At 46.7% G+C, this 23,417-nt stretch overlaps 1 protein-coding gene across 2 annotated transcripts; it reads left to right on the top strand.

Moving 5' to 3' along the window:
- Positions 1 to 7,409: 7,409 nt before the first annotated feature.
- snx2 (sorting nexin 2) lies at positions 7,410 to 22,479 on the top strand. Of its 2 annotated transcripts, none has more exons than XM_048996168.1 (15): positions 7,410 to 7,576; positions 10,685 to 10,802; positions 11,436 to 11,599; positions 12,659 to 12,725; positions 14,020 to 14,063; positions 14,178 to 14,319; positions 14,706 to 14,784; positions 16,534 to 16,609; positions 17,791 to 17,904; positions 18,271 to 18,364; positions 18,692 to 18,897; positions 19,076 to 19,219; positions 21,311 to 21,391; positions 21,502 to 21,573; positions 21,977 to 22,479. In XM_048996168.1, the coding sequence occupies exons 1-15, from the start codon at positions 7,469 to 7,471 to the stop codon at positions 22,025 to 22,027; spliced, it is 1,560 nt and encodes a 519-aa protein (XP_048852125.1). In that variant the 5' UTR covers positions 7,410 to 7,468; the 3' UTR covers positions 22,028 to 22,479. The 2 variants fall into 2 exon arrangements, with proteins under 2 accessions (XP_048852125.1, XP_048852134.1); XM_048996177.1 differs by lacking the exon at positions 7,410 to 7,576 and adding an exon at positions 7,697 to 9,723.
- Positions 22,480 to 23,417: the final 938 nt, after the last annotated feature.

The raw sequence follows: 23,417 nt of genomic DNA on the forward strand, positions 1-23,417 counted from the left end.
CAACCGTATTAATTTATGTAATGGGCAAGATGATGGATACTGATGAATACAACCTTTGGAAAAAAAAGCGGACGTCGCTTTCATGCATCAGGTTTTTAAACGGCACTTCATGCCTTAAGCGGCAGCCTGCAGCGCACCCCCCATACACATTAACATTGAAATCACCCCCGTAGCTTGTATATATTTTACATACATGTTCATAATGTTTACTGCTTGTAAACATAAACTGTAGCTGAGCTGATACTAAAAACCCTTGTTAAAAAAACATCTGCGTCATGCGTAGGCTTTGCTAACACAGTGATTAACGTTTCTGCCTTCATTTTAGCGAGAATTTATTTTAGTGCTTATTTTTAAGGGAAGTTTTTAGTAAATTAATGTTTCGTTTTTGGGTTTGTACTGACAGGGTGACAGTGCGCTATCTGCCAGCAGAGGGAGCCATTGCTGTTCTGGAATTATACCTTTTTCAAAGAGCGCCTTGTTTCGTCTTACACTGGGTTAATAGGCGCCCGTACATTTACTGGGTGAATTACTGACAAAGATCAGAAAATTCTGCACGACAGACACAAAAGTACAACTTTACTACAGGCTAAATACCACCATGTCTCAAGTTGGCCCATTTAAAAGTTTTAATCAGAGTACATTGATTACTTTACAAAATGACGCGTTTTTGCAGCGATTTTCAGCGTTCCGTTTTAAAGGGTTGGCATGCCTTTAACATGTAACTTTTAACCGTTAGTAAAGAGCGGTGTGGTGGGATGAACAGCCCCCCCCTCTTATCCATTGTCAGTCCAGATCACCCAAATTCAATAACTGGCTGTTGAAAATAGTGGATGGAAAATGGAAAAAAACAGTAATGGGTCATTGTACCAAGGTTTGGTGTTTACTCAGTCAGACACAGAGAAGAACCTGACAATGATAAGTAAAATGGCGAATCATGGTATAATCCAGGGTGGTGAAAGGGTGTCGACACATATAAGACAATATGGCTTTGATAAAGGGAGACTGAATGCATTTAAGTGACCCCTCAGATAATATGTCCATAAGACCCTGAGCCAGGCTTCCATTAAGCACCGGTGTTCTTCCCACATATTTGGACCATCGTAATGAAGTGCCTTTCTGTGATAAAATTGATCTTCAGGCCTCTCTCATCCTTCTCTTTTTTTACGCGGGCTTTGGGATACGTAGCTGAGGTCTTCAGGCACGCAATACAGCAGTATTAAAATATCAGCTCAGCTGCGGATCACAGAATCAGGTAGACAAACCGTAAGCATTACAGCTGCAAAAAAATGGTGGAAGACAATAATGATTCAGGTCATTTCACAGTTTACACCAACAGTGAGAGAAAAATTAAAGATTCATACACGCACGCACAAAACTGTCCGACGTGCAGGAGATGCTAATGACACTATAAAAGCTCAGCAGGGGTCATCCATAGTTTTCATAAATACGCCTTTCAGGCTGCTTTTTATATTTAAAAATTATCAAATTTTTCCGGAATGGATTCCGAGGAGAATTTGATCGTGAGCAATCCTTGCATTTTACTTGGATTTAATTAACCTGCTGCATGACAGGACATGCGTACGCCAATGTAGCACATTTATTAAACATCATTTAATGTTTTATCGTTATTTATCGAACACTGTGCTGCCCTGCGAACAGTACAGGAACCTTTGCAGGTTCCTCCCCCCTTTGCAGCTATAACAGCTGCCACTCTTCTGGGAAGGATTACAAGATTTTGGTGTGTGTCTGTGGGAATTTAATTGTTATAATTTTTTTAATTACATTTTTTTTTTACTTGAAACCTGAACATATAAACTTGGAACAGTAATTTTAGTTTATGTATGGTTCCATGCTTGGTTTGTATAACACCAGGACAAATCCAGTTTAACTCAAGGTGTTGAATCAGGCTTGAAGAAATACCCCAAACGCACAGAAAGCCTTTTTACCATTTGTTTTCAGAGGCATCCAACTTTCTGTCTTTGCGAGGAAGACATTCGATTTGTCGATTTCATTACCAAAATTTTGCTGCATGTGTTTAGCCTGCTTGGCTTTGGCCCAACTTCTCACCTTTAAACCGTTACTTAAATATCGACGCAAGCTGGTTCTCCAGTATAATCTCTGTCCATGACGGTTCATCGCTGCTGAATGGGATCTTTCCTTTTGTGTCGTTCTATGTTCATTGATGCTTCAGCATGATCTCTTTTCGTCACAGTTTTCAATACCGTTTTCACTGTAGAGTTTACAAGCAGCTCTCATGCTAAATTCACTTGACTGAGTAATTATAAGCACTCCTAGAAAAAGTAATTTGTACCACTTCCGATTTAAATATAACGTAATTAATTGCAGGGATTGCTAGGAAGTCATACTGCCTTAGCACTTAGATTAAAATTTGGCCTCTGGAATTTAAAAATTAATTCCTGAATTACACATTTTCAAAAATGCAGTTGCTGGGGAAAGGACCCTATGTAAGAGGTAGCGACTGAAAACACACACCTACTTGACTCCTCTTCCTCACTACCGTCACCATAAGTTCTGACAGATAGCCTTCATATCTGAAATACTTTCCTTTATATAGTATGTGCTCACAGCCACCAACATGTGGGTGGATTTTAGCACTGCAGGCTCACTTTCCAGCTTTCCAACCCATAAATTTAAAAATCAGAATGCAGGTCTCCGTTGAGAATATTGTTTGAAAGCTTTCAGTCCTCAGAAGCTTGGAGATAAATACTGTATCAGACTTGTCATAATTCATAGATAATCATTTGACAGCCTGAATTAGAGACTGTGCAGTACTGACATGTGTTGCTTAGAGACCTTCACGGTTTCTGTACAAGACAGACGTGTTTCTATGCAGAGGCAGGCAGACAGACATGTAGACAGATCTACAAACAGTCAGACAGAACTACAGATAGACAGACAGATGTATACACAGATCCTAGATGCATATACAGATCTATAGACAGGCAGGCAGACATGTAGACAGATCTACAGACAGACAGATCTACAGGCAGGCAGACAGATGGACACTGACATTACAATACACAAGGCCGCTTTTGGCATTGGGTAGCACTGTGGTCTAACCTCTCCAGGTTTGGGGGCTTGAATGCTGCCCCTACTCTGGGTATGTGGATTAGGTGTATGTTCTCCCCATGTTATGCAGGTTTCCCTGCTTTCTGCACCGGTGGAATATCTGTATGCATACAGAGCTCATTAACTGGCATGGTAGCTGTAAAGCTACAAAGTGATTGGACATAAAATGGATGAACCTTAACTAACCGGCAGACGGGGTTGGCAGGAAAACGCAGTCTGCTGGTGTAGCTATTGAATGATCCACACGGCACAGGGCTAACAGGCGTCTGACTCACAGCTCCAGGCCTGGGTTGAGCTACGATGCCTCTGGACAGCAGATCCAGGCTTCTGTAACATGCCCTTGACTTTCTCTCTCATCAACACTGCCATGTTTCCTCAGTCTGCTAAATTCAGCGTAAAAACAGGAAACTCAGCGGACTCCTGTCAAGCTGCATTTTTAAAAATGACTTCTACTTCTGAACTTTTGATTCTGTTTCCTGATGAGAAGCCCGTAATTATGTTGTAGCGTTTCGGTACAGTTCAGGGATACCTTTAAATCTGAAAGAGTAAATCTGCCCGAAAACATCCTGATACACCACAGCAAGCGCTGGCATGATTTACCCCCCCGAAGACCTTCTGCCTGTCAATCACGCTAACCCACTGCCAGAACCGCGGTTCTCGCTCACTAACATGGCGTCGGCCCGCTCACGCTGAAAAACCGCGCCTGGGAACCACTTTGACACGAACCGTGTCTGGGACGCCGCCGCTCAGCTGTCTTGCTTTTTTTTTTGCGTTTTGAAAACCGGGCCCCAGCGTAAAACACACCTTCTAGCCGTCAGTCAGCACGATGCTGTCAGCACAGTGCACTTTTCCTCACGCTTCCAGAGCAGAACTTACAACAAGGCGGAGGCACAGAATGCAGCGCGCACACTGTGAGGCGAACAAACGCAGCCCAAAGGAAAACCTCTGTGACCTTCTCAGATTAAACAGTAACAATGGTCTTTGTTTGAAGGTTGCACTCAATATGGTTGAAATTTTAGTGTTAATTTTCGGTGGTGATTCTAAAAATCGGGGCGGCATGGTGGTGCAGTGGTTAGCACTGTTGCCTCACACCTCTGGGACCCGGGTTCGAGTCTCTGCCTGGGTCACATGTGTGTGGAGTTTGCATGTTCTCCCCATGTCGTCGTGGGGTTTCCTCCAGGTACTCCGGTTTCCCCCCACAGTCCAAAGACATACTGAGGCTAATTGGAGTTGCTAAATTGCCCATAGGAGTGCATGCGTGAGTGAATGGTGTGTGAGTGTGCCCTGCGATGGGCTGGCCCCCCATCCTGGGTTGTTCCCTGCCTCATGCCCATTGTTTCCGGGATAGGCTCCGGACTCCCCGCGACCCAGTAGTATAAGCGGTTTGGAAAATGGATGGATTCTAAAAATCCATTAAATGCAGTTGAGTGCTGCTGTTAAGTGATGAATCTTTTGTGATCACAGCTGGTGGGTTTGAGTTTCATCACCGAACTTACATGAGCAAATATTTTATTGGGCAGATTTCTGCAGATACAAGATTTTTGTCAATCATTGTCAGTCCTGGAAAGTGTGATGCATCCAGCGCAACCTCAGACACAATTAGGACACTAAAAGATTGATCCTTTTTGCTTTGTTACTGCTGGAAAGATACCTTCACAGGAGTCATGTGGACACTCACGTCATTACTAAAGTCAGGGAGGTAAATTCTTTGGACTCACTGACTACAATAATTTAAAAGGGCAACTTTACCTGCCAGAAAAATGCGATGAACTCTAGGTGTTTTGGAAGAATTAAACACATCATATATTTTTATTCCCAGGGTGAAAGTTACGTTGTCTGTTTTTCTCATCCCTTGCTTCCACAGAAGGACATAAAGACAGAGAGAGAGAGAGAGATATGGGCTGGAGACAACTCCCTAAATTGCTCTTGAGAAATAGCACAGTGGTCAGCATAGCCACGCCTTGTAGCACGTGCCCCACAGCCCAGTGAGGATGTAAGAGAGTGTAGAAAAACTATTCCCCAGTGCCTTCTCAATCCTCCATGCCGCAGCTTTGAAAAGAGGGTTTACACCCTGTTAGCTGCTGTGATGTGTTTGTGGGGAAACCTGCCCAGGTGAGACAGGAGTGGACGGTGGGAGCCGTCTGCCGGTGACTAACAAGGCCTGGGATTGGCCTGTCAGCAAGAGCAGAGCTAATCAGGAAGGGCGATAGACAGGATGCCGGCAGGAGAATGAATCACTGCGGGTGGCTAATCAGCCCATGGTAGGAATGGCCTCACTGTCAGCCAATAGAGTCACACCTGTGTCGTTACAGTCTAAAGGTGCTACACGGCAGGTACCTATGACCCCCCCATATGTTCAGTATGATAAATTTCTATGTATCTCCTGCCGCCTGTTTGCACATTGACGTCCTTATGTGTGCTGTGATGTCACCTGAACAGAACGTGTCACAATCAGGACAGTGTCACTACTAAACTCAGTTATTTCGGAAAATGAGGGAGGATCTTCTTATGCAACACAAATAAATAAAATTTGCTGCGTTGCACACTTGATAAATCTGTGTGTCATCGTGCCCAGAATGCTTCCCGATGAGCTACAAAATTAGGACATTAATGATGAATTCCATTCTGCTGTGCTCTCCGTCCTGTTTCCTTCAACAGAAAAAAGCCGCACAGTGATGATGATAGCACGCTCGGGCCGGATGGTTAGGTGCAACGTGAGTGCAGATCAGTGGGGGAGGGGGGACAACTGTGTTCGGGCATAGTACAAGGCAACTGGGCCAAGTGTGAGTGCACCCTAAAAGTCTTCATGATTTTCTTGCATGAATGTCTAAAAGCTCACCCCGCATCTCCACCTGAACAACAGGAGCTAGAGTACAGCAACTCAAACTCTGCCATAACATTTACCCAAAACTACTCTGCCGTCAATGACTCTCAAGACAGATTGAGGAGAGATTAATTAGTCTCTCAAAATATGGTACTGTGTGGTATTTTTCAGGTTCAAATCCTACTAAACATAGACACAACACATTCTTACACGTGCAAGTAGATATTAGAACTGTTTTCATTCTTTAAATTAATGCAGCACTGTTTATGAAGGAAGCTGCTAAGCTAAATCCAATACAGCCATCAGCACAACAGTGCCGAGAGAACAGAAATTCACTCAAACTGGAATCTGACTGGACCACCCAGAAGGACACTGATGGCCAGGAGCATCAGACACAGGCTGAAGCCAAAGGATACTGAGGCAAATGGCAATATCAACACCAGGCAGTAAGTCCCAGCTAACAGACATGAGGAGACATGCTGGATTACCTCCTATATCCTCTCCAGCAAGCAACCACCCGCATCAACAGAAACATTAAGGGGATTTGCAGAGAAGTACAATAATTTCACAGTTGGGTATAAAATAGTTCAAAATGCTTATATCAGCACCATAAATTAACATTCAAATACTATGTGTAATTGTAATGTTTGAATATATATGAGGTGGAATTTTGCAACCGCATAGATTTAATTTGTACAGGGAATTATGGGTTTTCTACAGAACATATAGTGTCTGCTGTGGAGATGTTCTCCAACTGCTGAGTGACATAAACTGAGCCTTCAAAATAAACTTTGCCTACTAACCCAACCCAAGTTTCCCGAAATCAAGGTGGTCATGTTTTGTGTGATTATAGATGTGAAACGGCGATAATGAGATGTTACAGCAGGTTTACAAGCCTTAGCTGTAGATGAAGGTATCTTTGCGTCGGCAGAAGAATCTCCTGGCTACTACAATGGAGAAGGACCCACGTGTTGAGTTAGGGTATCTAAGGAACGCTAACAGAGCAAATGGCTTCTGCTGGACATGAAGCTGTCTTCCACCCATGTTTGGCCATTACAGTGTTTGTGTGTGGGGATTTCCAGGAACAGGGCTACACCTGGACCTGCATCTCCATCTCTGCTTGAGAATGTGAGCATGTCAACGCAAAGACAGTCTACTTCTCGTTTATCCATTGGACATTACAGGGGGTCTCAGAATGTCTTTCTTTAGATTATTTTCAAACAGGACGGGTGTCTCACATACCACCCTCTTAAATCCTGACTGGATGCGGGAAATTCTTAACTTATTTTATCATTAAAAATAAACTGCATTAGACTCAGGGAAGATCTCCGGGGAAAAGTAAAACTGCGCAGCTGCTTTTACATCCAAACCGCCTGGTTAGCGACACCGGCAGGACTGCGGTGCTCTCCGGACTCTCGGCTGTCTGTACCTCCCCCCCCCCGCCAGGAGGGCCCCCGTCACAAGACCCGGTCACTGGGCCGGATCACATGACAGCCCGGATCCTGACTCGCTTCCCAGCCTGCCTTCTCGCAGGCTTGTTATTGCTGGAGTAAGATGGCGGCGGAGAGGGATCCTCCACCGGCGGGGAGCGTAGGGCACGCCGACCTTAGGGAGGTGGAGGACGGCGAGGACCTCTTTGTCAGCACGGCATCGACGCTGGAGGTGAGGCGGCCGCCCGGCGGAGGGGCGGCCCGGGGGTCTGATCGCGCCGATCGGTCCGTGCGGCCGCTGATGCTCATTGTCCGCCTGCAGGCACTGGTGTCGCCGACGCCGACTGGCAGCAACTGCTCGGGCGGCTCGTCGTGCTCCACGCCCGGGCATCGCGACTCTAGCTCCGTCTGCGGTCGCCGCCGCCCCCCCTCCCCGACCGGGGAAGGGGCGCATGTTTACGGCTGATATTTGTGCATTTGGGGCATCTGGGGATGGGCGTGTGCGGACGGTGATTGTGGGACTTGCATGACCTGCATGCGGGGTGAGGGTGCTGGAGGATGGAGCAGGGTTTGATCCTCTTTGGGGTGTCTGGAGTCCGGCTGGTGGGTTCTGTACCTTTAACGGGGCTCCAGGGTTTGCTGGAATTACGTCAGATAAACAGGTTCCTACATCAGACCATCTCCGGCGTCTGTTCACTGTGCTTCCAGGCCCGGGTTGCCAACTTTGCTGGCTGTAGAGAGATTTTCAATTCGAGACAATTCTGCACACACACGCACACGCATTTACATATATGTTCCAGTTTTATTGCCTTATAAATAGTCTGCAGGGTTTGCAACCCCCCCCATGTCTTTTGATGTAGCTAATTTAATGTTTGTGATGGAATAATATAGATTTGGCGTAAGATTTCTTGCGTGAGGGTGAGTGTAACGCCAGATGTGTGAGATGTGGCAACCCTGCCAGTCTGTCTGATGGAGGGATGCCCTCATTCTCAAAACTATTCCTGTCCAGTTCTGTGCCGGGGTCCAAGTCAAAAGGGAGAGCCGTATCTGCCGTGAGAGAGGGGCTTGGTAGCTCAGGGTCTGCTGCTATATGGGATATTTCTGAGGATAGCTGAATTGTCCTCCGGTTTGCATGCATTTCAAAGGTTTTCAGGATTATAGTCTGTCTGTTTAAATGGGAATTCTTGGAAATGTGCTCAGTCGGTTTTTCTTCATTAATTGTTTCACTAGAGATGTCGAGGACAGTAAAATGCATTTTGGAACATGTAACCCGGAGCCCTCTGACAGCGAGGGGGGGGGCTCACCTAGCCTTTGGATTTTCGGAGCCCTTGGTTATGATGTCAGACCAGTTTAAACTCCCACAGTCAAGCAGAATTATTAACTCCAGATTGATGTGTTATGGTGGCACATCACCTTCATCGCCGGTGTTGTTTGACCGGTTAGACAACACAGACCTTCAGCTGCTGAAATGCGGATCATTTTGAAGTAGCGGCCTAACTTGTTTTAGCCCGGGCCTGTGCTGACCCGGGGCCAGTCTTACTGCCTTGGGGCTTAAACGACGTAATGTTTCCGCTTGGAACCTGCTGAGGGTTCTTTAAAGAGTCGGCGCGTTTGGATTTCTCCTTACGAAGGACCTTCAGTCTTCTTCTGGCTTAACGCCGCTCTTTGAGTAGATAAGTTCGGACGGTGGCTGCAGTTTCACCTTCTGGAGCGTCGTCAGAAGAGTATTGTTGATTTGTTGTGTTCCCCGTTTGGAGACTAGCTTTGTTTATCTCTGTTTATCAATAAACACCTTGACAAAGAACTTCCTGTTCACCTCCGGTTTATCTGGTCGTATCTGTGTAATTCTCACTGTAGGGCCAATAACACAGTCACCTCCCCAAGAGCTAATCCTGTGCATCTTCGAGTATCTGTGCGTCTTCTGCTCCCTTCCTGGTTCGCTGGTCATGCTCTTCCCTTGTGAGATCTTTACAGCTGGGTGTATATTCTCTGAAAGTCATATGACTTGGACCGGGTCTGTACATTAACTACCCTGCTCTTCTAGCTTACTAACTACAAGCAGAAGTGAGGGGGAAAAAAACTGGTGAAGTATTAATCTGTGCAACGATTTTGCACTTTTTAAACATTACTTTCCCTTGTGCATCTGATTATTATTTTCAAGAAGGTGAAACGACTGTGTCCTTGAAGGGAAGATCATTTGTAACATCTGTTAAAAGGCCATCCCTGTCTTCGTGGCCTTTCTTGCCCTGGTGTGACCCCAGCTGCTAGTCTTAAAATTCAGTTCATGTGCTGGTCTTCATCAAGCCACTGCTGCTACCGTATTTCACGCTGAAACCCAGGACCGACGTGTATTCTGGGTTTTTTGGACCGCCACGTCGAGTAAGTATCCGGTATCTACTCGCAACCAGAGTCCAGAGGCTACGAACCATCAGCTGCATGCAGAATGACTGTGTGGTTAAGGGGCGGAGCTAAGTCGTCTTTCCTTTCGGATGTCGAATATTCTGTTTAAGAATGTGCTGAATGGTGACATTTCTTGGCCCTCCCCTCCCCTTCCTCTGGTAAAATGTTTTCATCAGCAATCCTACATCCCTTCCTTTTAGTCTTTTTTTTTTTTGTAATGGTACAGGAGAAGATATTCATTTGTGCCAGGGGGGCTGGAGCCACAGTGGGCCAGCATGTGGAAGAGCTGCTGGACCTCTGTGTGTCTTTGGTCCCAGTTTAGGCTCCTCGGTAGCGGCACTCGGTCCTTGTGTCCTGGTGTTTTCCCGATGGTCCTCCTGAACAAGCAGTTTTCTGCTGTATTTATCAGCCTGGTTTCCTGTAGTAAAACATTCCGAGTGAAAATAATTCCAAATCGTGGAGTGTAAGGTAGTGCATGAGTGGGGATTCGGATAATATGTCTGCTAAGGAAATGACAAGACTACTGTCTCTGGGATAAATTCTTAATGTTTGGCGGAAGTTTGATCCAGATGTGGATTTTTGGATGAGGTTGAGACATTCATGCACAAACTTGAACATTTGTGTCCATCTGCAGTCCGTTTACATTTTGAAATTGCAGACATGGCTTTATAACACTGATGGATCGGGTTTGGTGCCTCTCTGAGCTGTAGTTCAGGAGACTCCGTGCGTGAAGCTTAAAGGGACGTTGTGGCTGGTAAATATTGGCTGCCTCCTCCTGTGTTGCCATCTGTCACGCGTTGTGGTGAACTTCAGAAGCTCTATGGATATTGTTCGCAGTTATTTTGTCTAGAATTTGGGGATTGTAACATGACTGAAATTTAAGTGGTAACATTGACGGGAAAAAAATGGAACTCTATTGCGTCTCTCTGTCTGATTGCAGTCCAGCCCCTCTTCTCCTGAACCGGCCAACCTCCCTGTCGAAGATGTCGGCCCAAGCTCCAACGGACCCAAACCTGCGGAGATTCTTCTCGACGATGACCAAGAGGACCTCTTTGCTGGTAATCATGTCACCGTCCTCTCGTGGTCTGATTGACCCTCACTTCAGGTACCCCTGAAGCTCACTCCTTGAGGCTTCCCAGTCTACTCGCATAACTCCTCATCCCCCTTCAACCACAACTTGGTTATTCATATGCGGAGGACACCAGTGCCCTTGGCCTGGTCGACAACCATAACGGATCTTCATGCCGGCAGCTAGTTAGTGACCTGACACTCTGTGGGGATGAGAGCAACCTTGTCTTCGGTTTTAGCTATACCACGTACTTTGGGTAATCATACACAGTCAAGTGAAGATATTCGCGTTTGTGTCGTGTGTCCTGTATGTAATGAGCTAGCTGGGTATTTCCTCTGTGCAAGTAATCGTGAACCTGTACCAAGTTCATATAAAGTATCTAGCTTTAGTATTGAAACTATGTAAGATATTTCTGCGTATTTATATAACGAAGAGGTTGCAGGTTGACGCGTATGGTTGTCTGTTATTTTTGTTGCCTGATATGCCTCAGTAATATGGGCGGTGTGTGCAAGATGGGCCAAAAAAAACATGTCAGATGGTAAACTGGTAGGTATTAGTGCTGTATATTGGCTCTGTCGCGTGGAGTGTCGGTCCCTGAGAGCGCTATTGGCCCCGCCCACAGAGGCCACAGAGGAAGTGTCCCTGGACAGTCCGGAGAGGGAGCCCATCCTCTCTGATGGTCCATCTCCTGCCATCACTCCTGTGACTCCTACAGCTCTGATCGCACCTCGGGCCGAGCCCAGTGTCATCATGGTCTCCGGCATGTTCGAGCAATCCCTCGATGAGGTATGGTGCCCCCACCCCAATACTAAAATAGCCCAGGGACGACACTGCAGTAATGTACATACAACAGGAATGATCTAAACCCAGGGATAAGTTTTTGTTGCCCAGGACATTAAACACCCATTGCCCGCTTTCATAATCGCTCTCCATTAGCAAAATAGCACACTGTATAGTGCAGCTGCCTTTTTGTAGAGCTGTTCAAATTCTCAAAGGCAAGTCTGTCTTCTGTATTGCACTGTAAAATACCCACAGAGCACTTTAAGTAGCGGTGTACAGACTGTGTGTACATCAGTACCGTAACACTTCTCAGAGTACACGTTCTGTAAGAGGGCGATTTTTATTCAAATGTGCTCTTTTTTTCAGTTTTGAAAAGCACCGTTTTAATTCTGGAATTCACAGCATTGAAATAATCTAAGAATTAAATTTATTTCTCAATCCTATAAACCCACATTTCTTTTATCTCCTTTATTCCTTCTGTTTTTTTGCTATTTGCAAATGTCCAGTTGCTAGGATACCAACATCTTGCAGTGTGGTGACTGAAACTGTTGTTTTTGTTTCGTTTACTAATTAACTGTAGTAGGAATAGTGAACAAAAGTGAAGCGTCCTGAACAGCCATATCGCACGTTTCGTTTTGCTATAAGTTCCAATTCCTTTGCAAGCGACTCAAAAACAGTTTTCCTAGAAGGCAAAACCGTTCATTTTTTTCAGCAACCATTTCAAACATTCATTATACATCTAAAAGAGTGTAATTGTTTAAAAGCAGGCACTCTAATGATAAAATTGCATCCTAAATGTCTTAATGGATGATATGCACAGAGATGTTAAACACTGCGTGTCAGCTGACTTTTGTTATGAGACCAATATATTCTGCAGCATTTTTACAGAATCAAGCAAACGTACCAAAGCTTTCTGTGAGCACTGTATGTATAAAGCCCCAGCCACCTTGGCGTGAGACGGGGACGAGGCAGGAAGACGTCCACAACTAAAGATTTATTCCCCTGAATGAAAGGAGTGATTCGTGGTTCAGTGTTGCCTGAAGCGGCATCACGTTTGTATTACAGCTGGAGGAGGATGCGTCGGGGGACTCCTTCGACATTCAGATCTCGGTCTCCGATCCAGAGAAAGTCGGTAAGCCTCCGTGCGCCGCCCTGGTCTGCGTCGTGTCTCCCACGCGTGTCTTACGACGTAAACAGCGGTATCCTCTGACCCTGTCCTTTCTGGGAACAGGATGCAGTGGGAGGGCAGCTCAGTGCTGGGAAGCGTGAGGTACGGAGCTCTTGTGCCGAGTGCGGATGGCTGTTTATCATTTGTGTGAGGGTTTTATGTGATATCGTAACATAAAGATTTGCAGTGCCTATCTGAGAAGCACTGGGCCTTTTCTTCTCCAGGGTTTGGGGGTCCTAAGCCCTCCTGTGGTTCTGCAGTGTGACATGCAGTGTTAATCAGTGTGTTGGAATTGCCCAGTGTGCAGTTGACTGTGTAAGTGTGTGCTGTGCATTATACTCTTACTGGGAGAAGCTGCAGGTTCACTGGGATCCTGTGAGGCAGTGTTCCTCAACCCAGTCCGCGAGGACTCGCATACAGTCCATTTTTTAGCTCCGTCCGAGCTCATAGAATAACTGAACCAAATAATCAAGCCTGCAGAATTCCTAGTATAAGTTTGTTGGGGGGTGGGTGGGAGCAGTAATGTGGACAGTCTGGTGGGGGTTCCTGCGGACTGGAATCAGAAACACCTCTGTACTGGGTAAGTGCAGATGAAGGATGGATGGATCGGGTTCGGTCCTTGTTAGCCTTAGGTTTTGCTTTAAATGAGTTCACTGCATTCAGAATTGGCAGACCTCATTAATGTTATTATTACATTTTTGTCAATTATTTATTAGAAGAAAAAAAGATATTTTGGCAAGAGCTGCTCTTTGATGAATGCTGTACTGTCAGAATGAGCAGGGGATCTTCCACGCCACTGTCTTCTGTGTGCTGACAGGCTTGTGACCTTTATGGCAGGTTTATGGTGTTTGTCTAACCATCTAGATGAGTTACAAATAGCGGCAGTAGAAACGGTTCTATAAAGTCCCGTCTAACCAGATCTGAGCGCTTTCTCACAAGTAGAGACGTGATTTTTGCTGATTTCAGCAAAGGGCCAGGTGTTGGAGACGCACAGTTCCTCTTCTTGATAGCTAAGCGATACCGTCATGTAGATTCCGTCCGAATCCTGGGTTCGATGACTGTTTCCCGCAAGCGCTTGCCGCAGTAATGAGTGGGAGACATGCAGTCATGCCCACCCACCCGTCCCGGCTGCGGCCGTGCTAGTGAAATGTGCAGAAATGGCGCAGTGTCACTTTAAGAGGCCTTTGAAACCCGCACAGCGTAACCTCGCCCACCTAGGCTGGGACCGGCACTGACCCAGTGACTTTTATCTCCTCAGGAGATGGTATGAATGCTTACATGGCCTACAAAGTCACCACGAAGGTGAGAGACACTCTTACGCCTGATTCTCCTGTCACGTTTCGCGTGGACGGTTCTGTATCCCTTTTGGCTCCAAATGCTTTAAGTGACACGCGTCTGGTGTTGTCTTGAATGCAGACGTCCCTGATGGTTTTCAGCAGAAACGACTTCTCCGTGAAGAGACGCTTCAGCGACTTCCTTGGCTTGCACAGCAAACTGGCCTCCAAGTACATGCATATTGGCTACATTGTGCCACCCGCACCAGAGAAGAGCATTGTGGGTAAGCATCAGAGCATTGTGGGTAAGCATCAGAGCATTGTGGGTAAGCATCAGAGCATTATGGGTAAGCATCCTCTAGGAAATGTAGGTTATTTCATAATTTGTAATATAATTTTAATCTACTTCAATTTTCTTTGTAATTGAAGGCACATGTGAGTGTCTTTCAAACTGACAGGAGACTGAGGATTATTACTAACAGCTTTCAGAACTTATTTTTTCCAGTGTTCTAACATGGGATTTTGTGCTTTCGATTAGCGTGGGGAATTACAAGTACTTCAAGCCTTCAAGGCAAAAAAATTTTCTTTCTTTCAGTTACTAAAAAAACGCTGGCCGGAGTACGCATGGTGCTTGGTGTGTGACATCTGGTTGATGTGTTGTAATGAACAGGCATGACGAAAGTCAAAGTGGGGAAGGAGGACTTGTCATCCACAGAATTTGTGGAGAAGCGAAGATCTGCTTTGGAAAGGTATGAACTGGACTTCTGCTTTGTAGAGAAAGCATTTTATTCATGTTAATAATAACCGCTGAGTGTCACTTCAGTGTCACTCTCCTCTGACGGGAAGCTTGGTTACAAAATTCTCTTTCTGCCGATGATTCACGGCTCCCAGATTTAGTGCGAAAAGTGACTTAACTCCCTGGGCGCCACCTGGACTCTCCTGGAACTACTACATTTTTAATTTCCCAGTAGGCAAACAGTCCATTTCACCCACTGCCCCACTCTGTGTCTTAGTGATCCAAGATTAATTTTGTATTTTTTTTTCCTTTTTTTTTTTTTTTTTTAAAAAAAGGTTGTTTCTATGGCGAAGGGACGAGGTTCAGAAGACCTCTGAATTGCTTTTGGATAGTCTGCCTGCCGGATGGTGTAAAAAATATCACATGCTTTGGCTGTTAGGAAAATTGGCTCACTCTGTATCCAGTGCGAGTTTCAATAACGCCATGTGTTTTAAGGCCCTCTGAACAGCAGTGGTAAATCTAACCTCATGAACATGTTGCCGTTTAATCATTAACGAAGTGATCTTTCCTCACTTGGAGCTCTCCCATGCTTTTATTTTAATTGTTCATTTTGTTAAAATGAGAAAGTTTGCCATGTTCTGCCAGGTAGTTAAGGCTGGCTGTTCTGTGAATGAGTATAACCGCGGTATTGGACCGGACATCGCTGCCACACTTTTTCCTGGGAGAGCCAGTCGGTGTATGTACTGTTGTTGTTGATGCGGCCTGACGCTCTTTTCCCGCTGCCTTCTGGGAGTGTCCTCCCCCAGCGGGGCCCCCATCCAGCGCTGCGTGGAGACTTCAGTGTAAAGAGCATCGTTGTTCTGCTCTTTTAGGATGGAAAGGTTAAGCAGCGCAGTATTAGGTAAATAATTATCACTGAACCCTCGGACCCCGCTGCTGTCAGAGCCTGGGATATGCCAGCGGATCTCTGGAGCCCTGCAGAACCACGGCGAGCCCCCCCCCTCCCCCCAGCACTCTCTGACATGCCTGGTATTTCGCCCGGCGTCGTCCACGTTTTGCACATTCTGATGAATCAAAGGGAAATTTAAATAAAGTCAGGCCGTGGCATTTTTCTGCCCTTTTTGTAATCGCATTGATTGACGCGGAGGTCAGCCAATGACGGGCCGCTGCATGTCGGATCCCAGAGAACTGAATCCTGATGTCTGGGTCCGTTCTCCCCGGCCCGCGGCTCGTGTGCGATCAGCCCCCAGGCACCGGTGTGCAGTCTTCCTACACGGTGGAAGCAGTTTTTTTTTTTTTTTTTGGAACAATATTTAGAAAAATGTCATTGTAAATATTGATTCATTTTCAGGGCCCATTGAGTGTGTCTGGCCTCGTTTTCAGTGTCCACGATGAATTTTTAATGCTAAATATAATGTCAGCTGGTCGCCTCGGAAGTGCGAGGTAAACAGTAGACTTACTGCAGTGGAGGTTGACTTGGGTGGGCCGAGTTTCACATTTTTTATTGTATCATGTTGATTTTTAAAAATATATATAACATGAATGGAATTCCATTTTGTATTGATATCAAAGAAGGCAATACTGGGATCTGATTGCTCGGAGTGGGAGGAGTGGGATGGCCTGCTGGGAGTTTCCCAACCCGCCTCCTGACCTGACCTGCCTCCTCTCCTCCTCCTCCTCATTGCCGCTGCTCTGAAATGCGACCTGCATGCAACGCATGTTATGAAACTCTGTTTTTTTTTTTTTTTTTCCCTCGGCGCAGGTATCTGATGCGGACGGTGAAGCACCCAGTTCTGCTGCAGGATCCAGACGTCCTACAGTTTCTGGAGAGCTCTGAGGTGCTTCAGTCTATCGTGGTGGTGATGATGTGAAGGGTTTCACTTATTGCTGGACGGAACGTGTTTGCCGGTTTATGTCATCCACAGGTCATACATAATATGACGCATGTTTATATGTACAATCAGTGGCCACTGTAATAGGTATACCTAACCAGTACTTTTTCTGCCAGCTCCGCTTGAAGGGTGGACGAGTACATCATCCAGAGAAGTCAAGCTCACATACACTGTTGTACCGAACTGTAATTTAGCACTTGTGGCCTTCTCGTCACCAATAACAAGTCCAGCACCATTCCCTGTGAACTCTTGACACTGTAGTGCATGGAAATGCCAGGAGGACACCTGATTATGAGGTGCTGGAGCTGACACAGGCAGTGGCACTCGCACCACGTTCAAAAGTGCTTCGATCGCGCATCGTAGCCACTGTAATGCTTAGCCAAGCAGTAGGTGATCCTTTGGACCCCGTCTGTCTGCCGTGGTTCGTTTCGTTAGTGAGGTTATACCTAATCAGCTGGCCACTGAATGTGCACCGGTGACTCACTCAAAGCCACAGCTGCAGTGATTTGTAAGAAGTCAAATTTTGACACTGGTGGGTCCTCTTAGTGCATAACGGCATCATATCATCCAAAGAGGAGGTGACAGTCTGCTGAAGTAAATTATGAATTTTATGGGGAGGGGGGACACACACTTTAACAAACCTGGGGGTGGTGGGTGGCTGTAAAGTGCCAGGAAATCCTCCTGGGTTGTTGAATCGTGACCGGAACGCCACCTTCACCTTTCCACGCCCCGACGTTATCGCCGGACATCCAGAATGAAGATTCCCGACGGTTTTCCAGTCTCCGTCTTAGGGAAGGTTTGCTGCCCCATCTGTCTATCCGTATTCCTGTAGAACGTCTGTATTAATCCAACTTGCATTGAAACTAAGTATCGCTTTGGGGGGGGGGGGGGGGGGGGGGGGCAGTGTTAACACTTCAGAGCAATTGAAAGCTATTTTTGCCTGTTTTGTCCCTCTGAGAGCCTCTCCGAAGCCAGCGTATTAAATTAGGTCCCACAGCATTGAAATGTATGGTGGCGGAGGACCCTCCCCCCCCGGCCGCGCACTGCCGGATCTCCCTCTGGGACAGGGGGTCCGAGACCCAGCCTGTTAACCGGTTTGTTTGCCCTTATTTGTCATTTTGTTCCAGCTGCCGCGTGCGGTTAGCACCCAGGCGCTCAGCGGGGCTGGGATATTGAGAATGGTAAACAGGGCGGCCGACGCTGTCAACAGGATGACGATCAAGATGAATGAGGCAGACGTGGTAAGGGTTCCTTCCTGGCCTGAATAATGAGGCGAATTAATGAGCCTCTCCCGCCCGAATGCTTACGTCTCTTTGGCCGGAAGCTTGGCAGAATGGAGTCTGCGGCCAACAGCGCTCTGACTCTCACTTTCCTGTCACTTAGCTGTCAGGCCGCTGTGCACCTTGTTTAGTTGCTTGCTTTGTTTGCAGTAGAAGGCCTCCGTGGTCGTCTTAGACCTCTGGGTCTTCTCTCAGGTCCTCCCCTCCCATCTCCTGTTTTTCTCAGTTATTAACACGATCTGTTCGTTGTCGATACCTAGCGGTAAATCATCACACGCCGCGGCATTTTGACTTGGTCTCCGGCCTGCGTCTGTGCTTCTGTCCAAGTGGTTTGAGGAGAAGCAGCAGCAGTTTGAGAACCTGGACCAGCAGCTCAGGAAGCTCCATGGCAGCGTGGAGGCTCTGGTGTGCCACAGGAAAGGTGAACTCCTCCGCTTTGCCCCAGTGCTTTGACTTCCTCAGATTCATGATTCTTTCCGTCTCATACCAGTGGGCTCCCAGTGAGAATGTTTAAATGGGATGAACTTAGATTTTTACCCATTGGCCCTAGCGTGTCCTTTAGTTGCTGCTCTGAGGGGGATATCTGATGGACTAGAGAAGATCCATCACTTTAGGGACCTGTAGGCATAGAGGAATATGACCTTCTTTTCCTTGTATAAGATCACGTCTGCAAACATGTTAAGTAACTCTATGAAGTAAAGCACCGTGTCCTGACGTCTGAGTGACCCTCTCCCCACCTGCCTTCTAGAACTCTCTGTCAACACGGCATCCTTTGCTAGAAGTGCGGCCATGCTGGGAAACTCCGAGGACCATACGGCGCTGTCCCGGGCGTTGTCCCAACTCGCCGAGGTGGAGGAGAAGATCGACCAGCTTCACCAGGAGCAGGCCTACGCTGACTTCTACCTGTTCTCCGAGCTACTGGGGGACTATGTGCGGCTCATTACCGCGGTAAAGGTGTGGTATTCGGTTCAGCTGCTCACAACACACAGAGGATGATACTCAATGTTGTCAAGGGTCTTGTTGACGCTCCATGGACTGAATGTCAAAGGTCATTGGACTCACAGATCGTCGATATGCCCCCAAATGACGATCCCTGAAGATCTTTGGTTCTCAGCTGTGTCACTGCCCACAGGCCGTGTTCGAGAATCGCATGAAGACCTGGTCCAAGTGGCAGGATGCGCAGCTCATGTTGCAGAAGAAGCGGGAGGCCGAGTCCAAGCTGCAGTTCACCAACAAGCCGGACAAGTTGCAACAGGCTAAGGATGAGATCAAGGAGGTCAGAGCAGATTGTAGGCAGAGCTGGTTCTGGGTGGACATCTGGTCCACCATCCAGCATGGTCTCGGGAGAGAAGGTCCTGTGGGCTTGTGCTGCCCATGTTGTCCTCAGGCTTCATCTTGCATTTCAGGATCTCCAGAATGATTACAGCTCATAGCTTGGTGTGAACTAAGCAGACTCGTTGGCCACTGTGTCTGAGAGCAAAATTATATCCGGGAATGGACAAGGCTGGTAGGCATGTACGCATTCATCTTTAAAAGCGATATGTGCGCCGATATGACACAAAATTATCGTACATTTTAACCTTTATATGCTAATTCGTAATTCATTTGCGGTACAGAGGTTAAAATGCACGATGAAGTCTTGTCATATCGGCGCAAATGTACATAAAATACGTACGTATTCACACTGTTCCAACAATGGATTACCGCACGTATCGCTTTTAAAGGTGAACGCGTACTTGCGTACCAGTTATGTCAATCCCTGATTATATCCTTAAGCTGGACCATTTCTGAACTTACCAGCTCTATCTGTCTTTTGCATGTGTGCCACAGGAAAATTCCCATTACTTATGGAATTTTAACCCCTTAAAAAGTGCATTAGACTCATCGGTTCAAATCAGTTAAATCCAGCAGATTTGCAGAGATGGTGACTGGGCGCCCCCTGGTGGCTAGGAAAAAAACCTTAATATTAAGGAAGGTGGGAACTAATTGGCCTGCCATGAACCTGCCTGTTCTGTGGTTGTCCTGTGAGGTGGGGGGGGGGGGGGAGGCATAATCTCACACCTTAGCTGCACCATGTGTTCATTCCCACACTGCCTGTAATCCAGTGCTCTTCAGAAGGGCTGTCAGGAGATCGGGTGCAGTGACTGTTCCTGTCTCTCTGCCAGCTCCTGCCCCTCGCTCCCCCCGCCCCATCTGTTTTATCGCTCTCATGTCACATGGTACATTTCAGTTTGAGGAAAACGTAATGGCTCCATCTCGAATATTTTCGATGTTCCCTAAATGCCAGTGTTGTATGATTGCTGTCACAGACAGCGAGCGGCCAGACATGTGTTCAGACCGGTTCGGCTGCCACCAGATGTGACTGGTCATGTGACTCTAACATGCCGAATAAAAACTGCCGTCTCTCTGTCCTGGCCGAAGGTTTTCTGTACAAAATGGCGGCAGCCTCATTTCGTTATTATCATTATTTTGAGCCTTGAGCATTTTCAGCCTTTTTAATTTTTGCATTTTCCCTGTCATGCCTCACGCAGGAGATCGAGGAGGTAGGATTCCTACGACTGCCGTTTTCCCTTGGGGTCCTCCCTCGCCATGCCAAGCCCCGCCCCCCGCTATGTGTCACATGGTCCTGTTCGTCCAATCGCAGGACCCCCTGAAATTGGATGTCTGTTGATTTAAAAAAAAAAAAAAAAAAAAAAAACACAAAAAACCCAAAACGAAAACGAGTATAGACTGTCCTTCACGAACGGACCCATGTGACCTTTCGTTTAACCTAAACGGCCAATCGATCGCTATTCATTTTCTTTTGTCTTGCTCCATCTTTTCCAGTTTTCTACGCCACTTTTAAAGCATATTCACCCACTTTGCCTTTTGTTGTTGTCCTGCATTAAACACCAGGCCGGAAAACACACCAGTTCCACCACATCCTTCCTCCTTGTACCATGTGACCCCGGCCTCCCACCAATGGGTGGCCTGCGAGTACATTCAAAAATCAAAGTAAAAGCCATTTGTGAATTTGCTCACCAGCGCCACATGGTGTCCAACAGGAGAATAACTAATCCCAGAACGGAATAACTTCCAATAAGGCTCCGCTCTCCTCCTGTGCTTCGTGATTTTATGCTGGATTTATTTATTTGTTTATTAATCAAACAGGAGCGGAGATGATGAGTTGAATTGCATTTATATCATTAACATCAGCCACACATCATCCCCTGTGCCTAAACCATTCCGAACACCACGTCTGTCCATCCTACTGTGTTGTCAGTGGTGGAGTTCTCTGAGGTCTGGCCCTGCGTCTCGGGGTCATCCTGGCCAGCCGGGCCTCATCCGGCACTGACGGCCAGCTCTCCTGTTCTTCTGCTCGTTTCAGTGGGAGGCCAAGGTCCAGCAGGGGGAACGAGACTTTGAGCTGATCTCAAAAACCATTCGCAAGGAGGTGGGCAGGTTTGAGGTGAGTGTCCAGCCACACCCTCCAGTAGCAGTTGGGGTTGTGTTTTGTAACATATCATAAGCCGTTATCTCTCTTCTGAACTCACCGTGTGGCGTTTGCTCCTTCTGCAGAAGCAGAGAGTGAACGATTTCAAGGTGGTCATCATCAAGTACCTGGAGTCGCTAGTGCAGACCCAGCTGCAGGTATGGCGAGAGTCCGGCTGGGCCCTTTTGTGAATGTGAGGTCCGGAAATGTCCACCCGCACACCTGTGTGTGTCTGCTCACAGAAATTTCGTATCGATCACCCTCCTTTCAGTTCCAGCCTGTGGAACATCTCAAAGGGTTTTAGAAGATTCAGTCTCCAGGCTGCCTTGAGACATTTTTGGTGTGGTGCCGTTTGAATTCTAGTGTTTTATATTCAAGTTTACATTATAACTTTGGTTTAATGGTACCCATGAATAAGAAAAGAATATTATTTTTACTTTGTATTCCTTGTACTGATTGATTATCCACGTTGTTTGCGGTTTAAGTCCTACGTGGTGGCTTTTGTGACTGGCAGTGAAGCCCTTACTGACTAACCTCACCATTCCCCTCGTGTTTCCACAGCTGATAAAATACTGGGAGGCTTTCTTACCGGAAGCCAAGGCTATCGCGTGAGCAGACCGCCAGCCGGCCGCGCCGACGGGACTGGCCAACGATCGCACTTCTGTTTACATCATAACCTCACGTTAAAGATGATGCACGGATGAAGCAAATCGAAATCCTCCCAAATAAAACCACTATATATATAAATATATAAATATATTTTTAAATAGTTTTGTTTCGAGGGTGCTGGTCCTCGCCTGATTCGGATCGGGCTTTGAAGCCTGCAGAGCTCTTCGAATGGCTGACGTCTGGTCTCCTGTTTTGATTTCATTTTTGATTTTTGATGTGTGTTATTTTTATTTTATTTCAGCACTTCGTGCTTTTTTTTTTAGTCGATTTTTTTTTTGTTTGTTTAATAAAGTCTTGTCTGAAGTACTTATTAGAAATTTGTTGAATTTTCCCTTTACATTCCTCAGCAGAAGCATTTGAATACTGTTAATAAAGGATTTACTTCAAGGAGTAAATTAGGCGTTTATGTCCTTAGTGGACAGGTTTGTAATGTGACGTTCATCTTCCAAAAGCAGGATCCGACGGTCCCTGGAGCAGTTGAGGGTAAGGGCCTCATTCAGGGGCCCCATGTGACATCCCCCTGCGCACCCTGGTGACCTTCTGATCACACAATCACACAGACCACTCACACTGCCTCTTTCATTTAGTAGCTCTTAATATATAATAGTTGTAGGACCTTTAATTAAACCACTATTTTTATATAAATATTTGGATATAAATATATAAAAAACATGAAGAACTGAGAGCTGTGTGGACGGCGTCGAGAGCGTGGGCTTGTCGTCTGACCTGTCCCCTGTCGCTCGGTGAGAGGTGAACACGCTGGTGGATTTACTGCAGCAGAAAGGCAGACCCCGCCGTCACAGCCAACTATTTAGCTTGAAAGGTAACCGGCTACACTTCGTACACTTTTTATGCGTTATTTGTGCATCGTTGCGCAGTCTTTCATCCCCCTTAGGGGGATTTAAAGTTCTTCTGTGATTCCCCCAAATTACCCTCCCGTCTCTTAGTCAGATTTGCAGGCTGTTCCTGGGAGCTTTGGAGGCAGCCATCTTTAAGTCCGGCTGCCTTCAAGGAACCCAGGGCCTCCCGGTTGACCAGGCGAGGGCCGGGGTATCTCGTGGTGCACAGAACCCGCACCCCTGACAAGCCCTGTCAGCTGTACGACTCTGCATATACGTCCTGGACTGCTGTCAAAAAGTATAATGGCTGGAGGTGTATGTCTATTGATGAACTGTCACGGTTAGGCCGCGCTCGGCGCCTGTAGAGTGGAGATTCGACGCAGAGGATTATGGGAGTTCAGGCCCCGTGTCCCTTTCTGGAAGGACCAGAATGCAGCCGGATGCGGACATGGAAATGCAGGTGTTTCTGCTACGGTGCTCCCCGCACAGGGAGC

The sequence above is a fragment of the Brienomyrus brachyistius genome, chromosome 2, assembly GCF_023856365.1.
Source record: "Brienomyrus brachyistius isolate T26 chromosome 2, BBRACH_0.4, whole genome shotgun sequence".
NCBI lineage: Eukaryota > Metazoa > Chordata > Actinopteri > Osteoglossiformes > Mormyridae > Brienomyrus > Brienomyrus brachyistius.

What these genes read in the sequence shown, in the direction of transcription:
- snx2 (XM_048996168.1), top strand. Translation starts at nt 7,469, where the DNA reads ATGGCGGCGGAGAGGGATCCTCCACCGGCGGGGAGCGTAGGGCACGCC. An exon ending in TCGAGCAATCCCTCGATGAG is followed by an intron (nt 11,600 to 12,658) that starts GTATGGTGCCCC and finishes TTTGTATTACAG; the next exon opens with CTGGAGGAGGATGCGTCGGG. An exon ending in ACCAGAGAAGAGCATTGTGG is followed by an intron (nt 14,320 to 14,705) that starts GTAAGCATCAGA and finishes TGTAATGAACAG; the next exon opens with GCATGACGAAAGTCAAAGTG.